We start from the raw sequence: 14,503 nt of genomic DNA on the forward strand, positions 1-14,503 counted from the left end.
TACAACTAAAGATTAAAAGTTAAAGAAAAGCAAGTGAAATCTTTATCAGGAAGAGAATATGCCTCATACTTTTGCATATCTGAGGTACTTCTGCAGGTACTCTAGTGGATATAAATGTAACAATGGGAGGCAGGCCAACAATTCAAATGGTGGTTTGCATCTGAGCGTGTTCTGTTTCTGTTCACAAGTGTGTTTTCCAGAAGTGGTTTATGAAAAAAACAGCGTCATTAGACACTCTACAGCTGACACATTCTCACTTGTATTCTTGCTTGCATCCTTTGCTGGAGGGATATGGTCTAGTAATGTAAAAAGTATCTCTAAGACGTATTGCATTTTTAGGATGTGGTGTTAAATTGTCTGCATTTTATTCTTCAAATATTTAAATGATGACATGGTGCTAATCTTGAAAGGTATTGTCAAATTTAAGCATTTATAACTGTAAATATATGAACAACAGTGGGGAATATAAGGACAATTTATTTTCATTAAGTAGTTTGGGGGGTATAAAGCTAATTTTAGCTGATGTATTTGACCAATACCTTCATTTTTAATTTATTTTTGGTGTTTTGACATAGTTGGTAAGAAACAGCTCTTATGCATATCTCAGGGAATTACTAATGCAAGGAGAAATGCATGAATGCGATAAATAAAATGGTGTTGCATAGAAACAATACAATAGGAATGTTGTTTGTTTTAATTTCTATCATACACTCTATGTTCTAGCCTTTAGACATTATTTTTCTTTCCTGCTATCATGCTTAGTTAGGAGATTCAAAGATCCTTTAAGCCACATCACATATCCTGGTTCTTTTTTTCTGTTCATCCTATAGAGGAGTGGGCACTATTTATATTTATTTATCCCCTTAGAATTTTGTATGCATGCTAAAAATAAAACTTTCTAACAAAAGAATGATATGATGGATCTTTCTTAACAGGAAACACAATAAATACAAATACCTATTTTAAAGCTTTCAAAAGGCTGCCAGTCATAAAAAGTCAAATTGGTTTGAATATTTTAGCATTTCTATTTATTGTTCTAAAATAGGTTTTCTCCCCTTTTGACATAAAGCATTACCTGTCAGTTAATTATAAATGCATGTACTACATATTGGCTTTCTGGCTTTTTACCTGTGAAGAAAGTAATAAGCAAATCATTAACAATGACATTTTAAATTATGTGCTATAATTAGGAGGCAATTAGATGCTATTTTTAAAGCTCCATCTGCAGTTTTGTAAATTTTTAGCAACCAATTAAACAACATACTCAAGTGTTATGCATTTGTCTTTATATTAATATGTAAACAGTATGTACACAGTAATTCACTGTTGAACGAAACCTGTTGGATCTACTTTATTAGTGCCATGGAGAATTTTGAGGACTTGGATTAGGTTCCCACCCAGTCTCCATTGCTCGAGACTAACAGGTTTAATAGATAGATAGATAGATACTTTATTAATCCCAAGGGGAAATTCACATACTCCAGCAGCAGCATACCGATACAAAAAAAAAAAAAAAAAAAAACCAAAAAAAATACTCTTGGTCTGTCCGAGTATGAAATATTCTTAAGTCATTGGATGCACTTGGTTTCTCTACTTTGCACAGCTTTAATTGCTGTTATTTCATTCTTGTAGTGTGGTAACCAGGGGTCTCATGTGTAATGCTTTGCATAGAATTCATACTAAAACGTAGCATACGGACAAAACTACGTAGGCACAAAAGAGATGCATAAAACTGTGCAGAAGCAACATTCTATGCGCTTTTCACCTTATAAATCCCAATCAACGTGAATTTTAATGCACATTCATGAGCCTACAGACCCACCCCGGCTCCTCCCATAGTTTTGCCTATTTGAATATGCAAATCAATATAAAAAGCCCCTTCCATTCAGTGTTTTATTAAAACACAATGGCATAAGCACATGTAAAAAAGAAGACTTTCATTTAATGTGAAATGGAGGTCCTGCTTAGTGAAGTGGAGGCAGGAAATTGGTGGGGTCGTACAGCATGGCAAGGGCACTCAAAAGTTCAATTTCAGAAAGTTGCACAGCGCCTGAAAATAAAAAAGAAGTTGTCAGATATCAAAGTCGATTTCAAATGGCAAGTCACAGCTCACTTTCTGAGTGTCAACATCTCTGGAGGAGATAGTGGAATTCTGGAGCTCACATCGTTTGAGCAGCAAGGTGCTGCAGTTTTTGGCTAGACAGTAGCCATCACACACAACACCATTTTCAAGTTTGTTCCCAGAACAAATGAAACATGATTTGAGCCAGGCCATCTTGCCACAACATTAATGGGATGCATTTTTGCATCACAGACAATTTGCTCATTAATAAAGTGGAAATGTTTCTATTTACTTAAGCAAATTCATTCTCAGAAGGTGCATTTATAGCAATGCGCGTGCAGTTGACTGCTCCAATTACATTTAGAAGATCGGATGTTGCTGCAAATTTTGCTTTGATGTTTGCCTATTCAACCACAGTGTAAGGAAATCTTGTATATCTGGACGACAAGCAAATAATATGGTCATATATAGCTGGCATTATATGACTCAAGTGATGACTGAGAAATATACGATCGGTTAACCAGTTCACGTTGAAAAGCTTCTGTGGCTAAAAACCTGAGGGTGGACAAAACTTGCAAAGGAAGAGGTAGAGCACAATTCCTCAAAGTCTGCCTTTGTAAAGCTGACCCCAGTTCAGCACACAGCGCCAAGAGGATAGATAGCTCTTGGAAGCCAAAATTGACTTAGAAGCCAGTCGTCATCATCATGGGACAAGAAAGCAGTATGATCTGTAAATACGTGCTGTCTTCTAATTCTTCCATTTGTTATGTCTTCTAACAATTCTACAGCAGCCATTGTAGTTGGAATAGTTTGGCCATTTTGTGCACCATTATTATATTGTTACAGATTAATTATAATCAAGTACCATAAATTTGTAAATGATATGAAGTTAATTTCAGTATATTTCATAAAACCCGTGCTATTAATGTGAATCTAAAAAAGAAAGGGAAACCACAAGTAGCATTGCATTGACACTGGGTGCCGCCCGCTTACATAACCAAGCTGAAACGTGCATATGAATGGACTGAGACTGCAATGAAAATGTGCGTAGCTTTACGACAAGTTTAGTTTTTACACATCTTGATAGGAGTGTGCAACATTTTTATGCCTATGCACCGTTTATACATGAGGCCTAAGAACTGCACAAAACACTCCAGGTGTCGTCTCACTAATGTGATATATATAGTATGTGTATAATGTCTCTTGAGTTATATTCAAGTGTTTTTTTTGTTTTTTTTTTTAATTATACCATAACATTTTATTTACCACTTTAATAACTTGTATGCATTGTTAGATGATGAAAATGTTCTGTCAACATTAACCCGTAAATCCTTTTCAGAGGATGCTTACTTTAAGAAAAATCTTGTCTCAAGTCTTGTTTTTATAGTTGAAGTTCGTTTTGCCTATTTGTAGCACCTTTGTACTTTTCTACATTAAACTGTGTTTTCCAAATTTTCACATAGTTCTTAATCTTGCTGAAGTGTTCTTGAATAGCTTATCCTTCCTAGTCTGTGTTTGCAATTCCAATTTTAGTGTCATTTGCGAATTTCACACGTTTACTAAGTCTGCTGAAATCTGTGCCATTAATATAAATCAGAAAAGGCAGTGGTCCTAGGACAGACCCCTGAGGGACTCTACTGATGACCTCACTCCATGAGAAGCGTTCACCTCTTTTCTGTACTCTTTATCCCCTGTTGGTTAACCAACTTGACAACCAGTAGTTTAGGCAACCGCTGAAGCCTGCAGCATCTAGTTTCAGAATTAATCTTTGGTGTGGCACTGTATCAAAGGCTTTTTAAAAATCTGAAGTAATTTATGTCTTATGCTTTGCTTTTTTCAGAAATCTAAGATTGGTTTGGCAAGATCTTTCTGTCATAAAACCATGATGTGGGCTGTTATTTAGTATATTATTTTCATATAAGTAGCTTTTGAATTAATTTTTCATGATAGTTTCCATACTTGTGCATGGTACAGAAGTAAGACTTATTGGTCTGTAAATACTAGGAACCATTTTGTCCCCATTCTCATTTTCAACAATTTCTTCTTTCGTGTCCCTGTGGTTTCTTGAATTTTCTTCTGTTGTCTTTTTACTGGAGTAGTACTAAAAAAACCTATTTGCTGTTTGTTTTGGCAATTATTTTTCAGTTTCTCTTCTGACTTTAAGAATTTTTTTAATACCTCTTGCTGTAGTGTCTGGTATTCCTCTAAGCCAGAATTATTTGGCTTTTTTTTAATAAATGGCTTTTTTTAATATAAATGTACTAGGGCCTTTGCCCCCTTCTCGCTTCGCTCATCAACCCCCCAGGTCAGCACTACGTGCTAGCCACTTTGCAGTTCTGCCGCTTGCGTATGGGGATGTGGATGTACAATTTAAACAGATTATTTTCATGGGAATTGTTACATATGCATAATAAAACTAACTATTTTACATTACAGTGAGTAATTAACCATATTAAAAAACAGTAAAATGTAATAATTTGAAAGTAAATTATGTTTCATGTTGCTTTAGAGTTATTTGTTGCGTTACACGATTTCATTCTGTTTGGATTTGATATTAACAAGCAAATACTTTTTAAACTTCAGTAAAAACAATTTTTTGAATTAAATCTTCATCAATATTGCATTGAATTTTGATTCTGTGTTTGGACTTATATCGTGACAACGTGATGTATAACTGCCCATGAGTGAATTTCGTTTCTTTCTCTCTAATACATAACCTTTTTTGAATGTGTGTCTCTGTGATTTGTTAATTGTCTTTGCAAAAGCTATTTTAACGGGAAACTGTTAACGTTTTAATACGAATGGCATATCAACTGTCAGCATAATCGATATGCATTTAACCAATTTGCCGTGTAACTGATCGACAATTTTCTTGTTAAATAGTTCGACTTCATCGTTTCTCAGTGCTAGGGTTGCCCATGTACTCCTTTCTTCTGTTGATAACCCTTCGGGATGAAATTCTCCAATAAGATTTGGACATAATAAGTCTTCTTTTATTGGGAACTTAAAGTGAGGAAAATGTAAAAATTTGTAAGAGCTAAGAGAGCAGGAAACTGTGTCTGACAAAAGCATTCACATGAATTAGAGGTGAGAGGGCCATGTCCGTGGTTGAATATGGTTGAGAGGAAGGCGTGACTTGAAAAAATCTCATGGCCAAAATCTCGTCTCATAGGACTTGAAATGATCTTTTTCAAAAAGTCTGGCTCTCAGGATTTCCTTTTATAATAGAGAGAAATTACTGGGCTTTTAATGATAATAATAAATAAAAAGTCCAAAGGTTGAGAATAAGCCACATCTGGTTATGGTTAGGCATGAATAATTTAGTTAGGATAACATCACAGCACTTTTCATCTCGGTATAGAGTTCTCAGTTAATTAAAGTAAATTAAGTAAAGATTTTAACATGCTGCAAATGTACTTTCCAAATTTTAGAGGTTTTACTGCTCAACATTAGCTGTATGCCTCCTGATGAGAGGCTTTAAATGTATTTTTATTCATTAGTAAAATCTTTTAAATCATAGGTGCATGTGTATTTGTAAGTATATGTATATATGTTTGTTTGTGTGGGTGTGTATATGTGTACATATGTCTGTGCTTGAGAGAAACAGGTGACAGTGATTAAATAATTGACAAAATCAGTAATAATGCAAAAATCATTTTTTCACAAAAATGGCACACATGCTATCAGAAAAAAGCAGCACACAAAAAGGAAAGGATTTTTGGAATAGCATTTGTTATATTAAGTAGGAGGTCAAAATACTGTTGTTTTCTTTGCATTATATGTTATATCTGTGCAACTCTCCCTGTCTTTCAGTGGCATATTTCCCTTTGGTTCAAGGCAGGAATCACATTATTGCCTAAAAGCAGTGTTAGGTTTTCATTTCAAAACAACTCAGAAGTTTACATTGAAGCGGTGAGACATTTAAGGACTGCAATTAAAACCTTGACATTCCTTAATCGCTATAGTTGACACCACTAGTAAATTTCAGTGTGTGATTAAATTGTTTCAGAGTTTTCACACTAGTTCCATGACATGCATTCCATCACACATGTAAAAAGGAGATATTTTCAGACATCTGATTTACAGTATTCTGGAAAATTTATGGAAACACAGAGCAAGTGATACATTAATTAATTTTCCTTCAAGATTGGATGCTGTAATGTCTTTATTCCCCCATCCTATTTGTGATCCCGTCAGGGGTGTGATAGTGGAGAGGGTGGGTTTTTATTATATACACCGTATGTAATACATGTATATACAGTATGTATACATGCTGTACATTTAATATGGCTAGCTGTGCCACTTGCCTAAGACAGGCAATTTGTTCCGTGCCCGAGCACGTTTGTCCATAAGTAACCCCCATTGTCTAGTTTATTTGAGTAGTGTGATCACTCTATGCCAGGCCAACCTTACCGTGCCCTGGCCTGCTTGGAAGAGGTGAGCTCCACAACACAGTTCAGTAGGATTTGTGAACAGTGTGATTGCTAAACGTGCCCGAGCATTGAAAACAGACATGACGTCAATGATATGACAAGTCAAATTCTCATTTCAGTCAGTACCATTTGAGTTAAAACAGGTTTTTATTCTCACCTTACAGATGAACGTGAATTGTAGTTGGCAAGAAAGTCAGCAAATTCTTCCCTTATCATCTTTCGTCAACGTTAAAATGTTCTCGTACATATAGCACGATTAACAGCAAAATGCTTCATTGCACACTCAGATCTGTATTCTGTCCTACACAACTACAAGAAAAGAAAAAATAGAAACTATATAAAATCATTTTGACATGCATGCTGTCACTCCATGTTGGGATTTTGTTTTGCTTTACACAAAATCACATGGTAATGACGAAAGCGTGCCCAGGTCCAGAACATTAAGTACTGTGTGGATGCAGGCCATCAGGGGAGTCACTCCGTGTTGGGATTTTGTTTTGCTTTACACAAAGTCACATGGTCAAGATGAAAGCATGCCTGGTCCCAGAACTTTAAGTACAGTGTGAGGGCAGGCCATCAGGGGAGTAGGGAAGGAGGACAATTGCGCTTGGGCACAGTATGGAACAAATTACCTAGTCTGAGTTCACACTAAGTAATCATCGTAGGCCTCACTGTTAACGTTTGCAGTGCACCATGCAATACAAATGTCTTTGTTATATGCCATTTGGTATGGAATTTGTAAAAGCAGTGTTAATATTTGTGATATGCCATCTATTGGAATGACAGAAACATATCAACTGCACTAACAACACAAGCACTTGTCCTTTCATTAAGGTGGATATATCCATGCACTTGCACACTGTCACTGTCTATGAAATTGTTTTAGTCAACATTTATAATCTCTACAATATGTTTTGCAAGTGTCCCTTGATCATTTCTTAGTAAGCAGATCACTTCAACTGTGTCCTGTCAATACATCCTCCTGTATTGTTGATTGGTTCACCCTGTTATACAGAGTGGGCCCAGTAGTCTTGTACAGTATTTAAACAGCATTCCAGCAAGGACCCAGTACTTGCTTGTATTCTATTGTCTAATATATGGGTACACATTCCAACCATGTTTCTCACTTGATTAGCATCACTCCTTAAAGCCATCCTAAAATACATCTGTATTTATGACATTTTTGAGAACTTTCTTCATATAAATTCAGAGCCTAAAATATTGTCTTACTATGAAGTGACATGAAAGAGTAACGACTTCTAAACCTAAAGTTGTATTTTCTTTTGGTTTTGGGGGAATAGCTGAAGCACAATGTTAGGGATGAGTTTTAATATAAATTGGGGTATTGATAACAAGTGACGATACAAGGGGATCTTGAGTGTGAATAATGTATTTGAAGCATTTTATGGTTGTTTTGCCAAGTAGTGGTGGTGATTTGAAAGGTAAATCATCAAAGAAAAGTGTACCATTTAATTTATATCTTAACTGTCAGTTATGATTAAGACCCATATGAAATTATAAGTACATAATGCATAGCTAAAATGGCAAACTTCACAGTCCAAGAGTAGTGTGGTTTAGAGACTTGTTTTTTTTGGGGGGGGGGGGGGGGGTGATCTTTCCATAGCAATGTATATGTATCCTTTTTTTCTTTTCACTTCTCATCATTAATATTGCATTGGAGATGAGCTGTGCCCAAGGCAGTGCTGCCAGACAAGGATTTCAGTTTCATAGAGTTATTGATGTCTTTAGTTATTTGAAGCGTAAGTGCTGGGATATTTTTCCAGTTGACCTTGTTTGTTTCCAGTGCCTGATGTTAACCAAGTTACTGAATAAAGATTTCTATGTAAACACTTGCCATACAAATCAGTGGTTACTTCTCAGTATGTATTGTGCAACACACAAACTTGCACATATATTGTCCAGTATTTTTTTAAAGGGAAAAAATAATGGCTTGAAAAAAATAATGTCTTTAACCATATCCTGTGTATCTGGAAATCTAAAGCTAAAAGGCTAAGCCTAAGCTTTGGCATTCTTTCACAGATGCATTTAAGAAGGATATTGGAATTCACCATTCAGTGGTGCCATTGCGTCATTCTACCATTGCTGCCTTGGAAACAAGCGTTAGAGTGTTGGAAATGTTCACATTCATTTGGCTAAACCCTCCACTTCATTGTAAGACACACAAAGACGCACATTTCAGTGTCTTTCTTAACCCCCTACATTTATTTAAAAATCTTAATAGACTCTTACCAGCTGTAAGAAAAATTAGAGTTCTGTAAGAGATATACCAGACACATTTCCTTTCACCTGTTTGGTAACTGTAATTTCAGGAATCAGCTTACACTTCAAGATACAAACTTGCACATGTATGTTTTATGTGTGGGCAAACACAGCAGTGTATCTCCATTATACACGAGTATTGGTAGATGTATAAAAAGACTAGGTAAAGATTCTTCCAGCAGTGCAATGCAAAAATTTTAACTGTGGTTGTCTCTTATTTTTTCATGAACTACTTAATAACAAAATATTGATAAGCAAATTTAAGTTTTAGTAGTTGCACACAGTGGTGTTTTAATAGACTCCAGTTGCTTAGATCATGTAGCAGGAATTTTGGTTACAGAAAATGGGTAGATAAATGAGTGCATGTAATTGGTCTCATTTGGTAGAGTTTTAAAGCTAAAAAGAAATTCCAATCCAGTAGATTAGAATATCCAGTAATATATATATGAATTTAAATGCAGTGAGGCAAGAAGAGTAAATACAAGGTGAGACACAAAAATAACTGGATTGGTAAAAAAAAAATGTATTGATGAATTACAGCATTCTAAACATTGTCACCTTCTGTATACTCCCCCTCCCGATCTCTACACTGCTCCATACATATCTTCCATTGATTGAAACAGTGCTGGATGTCTTCTTGCTTGAGGCTCTTCAACAGGCTTGCCGTTTCTGTCTTCACTTCATCCATTGAAGAAAAATGTGTTCCCTTCAGGTCACTTTTGATTTTCGGGAACAAGTAAAAATCCCAGGGAGCTAAATCGGCCGAATAGGGAGAATGATCGAGGACAGGAATGTTTTTGTCAGTCAAAAACTGCTTTACAGAAAAAGCATTGTGCATGGGAGTGTTGTCTTGTCTTGCTGCTCAATTTTTTTCACCCAACATTGTCACGGCAACTTGTGTAGCGATTGTTGTGCAAATACTGACTGGGCTAGTCGCAGGATATCTTTAGCTAGTCAGGGGTTTGAGAGGGTGTGTAGGAGGGGATATAGTTCTATGATTCACATCCAGCCGACCTCAGGACAGTTTTCCAGGAAAGCCCCAAGTCCAGTCCGGTTATTTTTCTGTCTCACCTCGTATTTTACATGCTTTCAGAACACCACACCACTTTTTAACAAAGATTTGAGCTATTTGAGGAAGAGTTGGAGCTTTATTATCGGAGTTGCAGTCAAAATCATAAATGAACTTTTGAGATAATGGAATGTTCCTTTCGATCAGTATGGTCATGTTTAGCTTTTAACATGTCCTGAAGAAAGATTATACTTGTAGTAGCTCTCTCATCATGTATAGGCTCAAAGGATGCTTTAAAATGTGTTCTACATTGGTTATATATGTTTAGTAAAAGCTAAACCTCTGGGTTGCTGGTAAATTAAGGATTTTTAGTGTCGGCTGGAGCTAACCAAGCAACTGTAGGTTTGTAGACACGTCTAATTTCCAATATTTTACTTCAAGAATGATATTTTTAAATTACGGAAGAATGAGTTCTGATTAATCTCTATTTTTCTTTCAGGTGACTAGCAGCAGCAGAATGAATACGGAGGGGACTGGCAAACCTGCCAAAGTTGGCTCTCGGGTGGAAGTGATTGGAAAGGGTCATCGAGGTACAGTGGCCTATATTGGAGCCACACTCTTTGCCACTGGCAAATGGGTTGGAGTCATTCTTGATGATGCTAAAGGAAAAAATGATGGTACAGTTCAAGGCAAGAGATACTTCGTCTGTGAGGAAAATCATGGTATATTTGTTCGCCAGTCACAGGCAAGTTGTGTTTAGTTCTCTCTCATGTTAACTGATTTTGGTGATTCTTTATAAACAGTAAAAATCCAGTACATAATATTATGCTGTATTTCAAAACAAGTTAGGTAACTACTGTGCGCCTCTGCTGGTGCTAGAAGACAGATGCTGTCATAAAGCTAAAAAAAAATAAAAGCCAAACCAGCCCTTTGCTGGTCTGTGCTATCTTTGCCAAAGTAATGTAGGGTACCACTGGCCCTTTCCTACATTAGTGAGCAAAAATATTTACCGTCATATCCACCCCCCTTTTTTTATTCATAATGTGGTGAGTGACCTTGAAAATGATGGGCAGTTTGAACAGAGAGCAAAGTACACTGTGCAACTAGGATGAAGACGGAGACATGTTTGGTGCTTATAAATGCAACAGTCAGAGATCAGTGATGTTGTGACCAGTGGGGAAAATCCACAAGTTTCCCTCTAGAAGTAAAAAGGTCATGGTCATGTGAACTGAGCAATTTATGTTTTTTCAAACCAATGAAAAACAATTAATTTCAGAATTGACTTGCACCAGCTGAGGCTAGTCTGGTGTTTAATTGTATGAGGCACTAATATTAGCCGATTCCAGATGACTTCTTTTTTTGCAAATGACTCTGACATTTGCAGCAGCTTTGTAGACATCAGTGTTAATTAGGCAGGACAGATGCATCAACAAAGCTTTTTTTCATAGTAGTTGCCTTTGGTATACTTAACATTTATTATTATTTGGCAACATACCACACTTGTCTGTGACAGAAAGTGGCTAAACTGACAGCATAAACTTACTTTAGGTGGCAAAGATTTTTGAAAAGGTTTAATGTAGGTTTCCCTAAGAGAGTTTTGCCCAAGGGGCCAGTTCCTGAAAGTTCAAGGCTCAGTGTGTAAAGCTCAATGACACTATTTTGAGTTAGGAAGTTTTTTTGTTTAGGCTACCTCTGAAGTGACTTCTGGTGCCATTGAACTCTCTTTAATTTATGTAAACGATCTTGATAATGTAACCAATAAAATGATTGTATTTCTAGATGATAAAGCTCTAGACAGATCTGTGAGTTGTATCCTGCTTTGGTTTGGGGATGATCATCTGAGACAATCTTGAATATGTGTGCACACACACACATTGCGCCAGGCAGAATAGCAGGGCCACCATGCCTTGGCAGCACATACTTTTTTTACAGATTTGTTTTATTAGAAAAACTAATTAAAATATAGCAATTTAAGGCAAATGACTTTGCTTCTAGAAAAAAGAATATTCAGAGGTTTGTTTACTTCAGCTTTGTCCTAAAAGGACACGTTTTTTTCACAAGGTATGTATTTTTGGGTTGTTAATTCAGTCATGTTTGTCATGTGTTTGCTTGTTTTTGTTTTTGTTGTGTTATTGTTTTTCATCATATATTGTAATGGTTCATGTTAAAGTGACTTTTTTGTCTTTGAATCCACTTTAATGTTTTTTCAGGAACCAGGGACTTTTTAAAAACTTGGAAACTTTTGTATCGTTCCCACCACAGGAACTCTGGCCATTTGTAGTTTTTTGCTCCTACTCCAGGGTGTGTACTTTCATTCAACCAGGAAGTATCATGGGTGGAGCTCGGGCAATGAACAGTGCTGACCGGTTAACCACACGCACTGGTGCTATCTTTAGTATATTTCATGGGAGTGAGCTGTGTACGGTTTGCAAAATATCTTGTGATCGCTTTCCACAGGTTATTTAAGCAATCGACATTGCTTTGCTATGACTGATGGTGTGATTATCCAAGCGGGACTAAATTTCTGAATTTAATTTTAAAAATCAAAGTTTCTTATTAAACTACTGCATGCATTGCTAAAGGTCCAGAGTCTGAAACACAGTTGAGACAATGGAAGCACGTGCTGAGTTTGTACCATCAAAGAACTTGTCTGGATTTACTAGTGTTTCTCTTAATAGGTCAGTCTGAAAATCTTTTGAGCACCCCTTGAATACAGATTTTGATATTTTCATGTCACAAGAACACACAATGGCCATTCTATTGTTTTGAATGGCTTTCTGATAAGTCACCTTTAAATATAGTCCATAATCTCTCCTTTTTTATGCTCATTGTTAAAAGGCAGTTTTAATCATAGTATTCATAAACTGTTATATTTTCTGATAGTGTTTTTTATTTTATCCTGAACATAAGAAGTTACTTACAGAATGATGGGTATACAGTTTGTCTTTTAAATAGAGCTAGGGATATACAGTATTGTGTTCCTCGGAATTACTTGAATACTTTGAAATCACTTCAGTTTTTTTTTTTTCTTGTGCCTCATGACTCACCGGTATGAGAATTCCTCCATATATGATGTACAGTATCATTAAACTCATCTTGATGTCAAGTTATGCAAGATGTTGAGCTTTTTGGGTTTTACCCTTCTTTTTTGTCCCTCTAGACCAGAAAAAACATACTTTTTAGGCTATTTTTTGACCACATTGTTTGCAGGAAGTTGCATCACCAGCTTCACCAAAAAATAAGGAGGACTTGAATTTGGGCATACCACATCAACTGACCCCAGAGGTTCACCACGTAATGACATATGAGAGATCAGAGTCACGCTTTTCACAAAACTTTGGGGAAAAAATGGGGATTGGTAATAAAGTGTTGTTGAGTGTTGTTTTATATTTTTGAGGCTGCTGATCATGATTATGATAATATTTTAAATATGTGATTCTTTAATGATGATCCTAGCCCTCTAAGCACCACTCCTAGAAGGTTAAAAATGACAAATTTTAAATATAAGCATGTAGGGTATCATTTTTAGACTATTTAAAAGTTATTCGTTAGAAATGTGATGTTATTTTTGATCCTTTACTAAGGACCTAGCCTTTGGTGGACCCCTACCACAGGGTAAAAAAAATAACAAATTTCTATCTATATATATATATATAATTCTCTAAGCCGCCGTCAGAGCGGCACGACACCCATGAAAGCACGCAGGAAGGAGCCACGCCCACACCAACACCCACACCCATGAAAGCACGCAGGAAAGAGCCACGCCCACCAACTCTAAGACCATTGGATACGACGAAAACTCGCAAAGCCACGCCTACCAATTTGGACACGATGCCTTGGAAAACACGCCGTCATTTCTGTTTGTCTGTGCTACAGTGCGCATGCAGCTCTGAGCCACGTTGACTTTTCGGTTACAACGCACGACTGCATGCAACATCGCAAACTGTTTTACACGCTACATACAGCAATTCACATCCGCGACAAACATGCGTCTTCTTAGATGGTCCTGCAGGAACACGGAAAACGTTTCCCCGCCCACCAACACTCTTTATTCCCCGGCCCGCGTCCACCGCATCTGCGACAAACATGCGTCTTCTTCGATGGTCCTGCAGGAACATGGAAAACATTTCCCCGCCCACCAAAGCAGGACCATGTAAGAAGAGGCATGTTTGTCGCGGATGTGAATTGCTGAATGCAGCGTCTAAAACAGTTAGCGAGGGGTATCCCATGGGATCCTTAAAACAATCCTTTAAAACTGAGGTTAAAACACAATGAAGGAAGCAGTCTTTAAAAACCAATAAGCCCTGTGCCTCTGTTTCATTAGCGTCTCACCTGCTTCACCGATGCAGGCCCTGCAACAGTCGAGACGCTCTCTCAGTAACTGACCTTCTCTGTGCCTGACTCCACTATAGGCTGCAACAAAATTATGAAAGTACGGGCGCATTTGTTTCACACAACCTTTGGGTGTGGGTGGGTTGGTGTTAGTTAGTTAATTAGTTACTCAAAGGATTTCAAGATTTAATATGCACAAACGGTAACACTGCAAAAGCAGCCCAAACCAGAAAAGATGGCTGGCAAAAAGTGGCCGACAAATTAAACGCGTGTGCATTGTACTTACTGAAAGCAGCATTATGGATTTTGCAAATGTTCATTTTTTTCCCTCTGCTTAAAAAACATTTAAAAAGCGGTGTGATTATGTGGCGTATACTACGCCGCGGA

General features: G+C 36.9%; 1 protein-coding gene across 6 annotated transcripts in view; it reads left to right on the forward strand.

The window, feature by feature from the left end:
• dctn1b (dynactin 1b) overlaps positions 1-14,503 on the forward strand; it is a 178,518-nt gene that overhangs the window by 47,136 nt on the left and 116,879 nt on the right. For all 6 annotated transcript variants that reach the window (XM_028801503.2, XM_028801500.2, XM_028801502.2 and 3 more), the window contains exon 2: positions 10,284-10,529. In XM_028801503.2, the coding sequence (XP_028657336.1) occupies positions 10,302-10,529 (228 nt within the window). In that variant the 5' untranslated portion in view covers positions 10,284-10,301. The remainder of the gene's footprint in view (positions 1-10,283; positions 10,530-14,503) is intronic.

The sequence above is a fragment of the Erpetoichthys calabaricus genome, chromosome 5 (assembly GCF_900747795.2).
Source record: "Erpetoichthys calabaricus chromosome 5, fErpCal1.3, whole genome shotgun sequence".
NCBI lineage: Eukaryota > Metazoa > Chordata > Cladistia > Polypteriformes > Polypteridae > Erpetoichthys > Erpetoichthys calabaricus.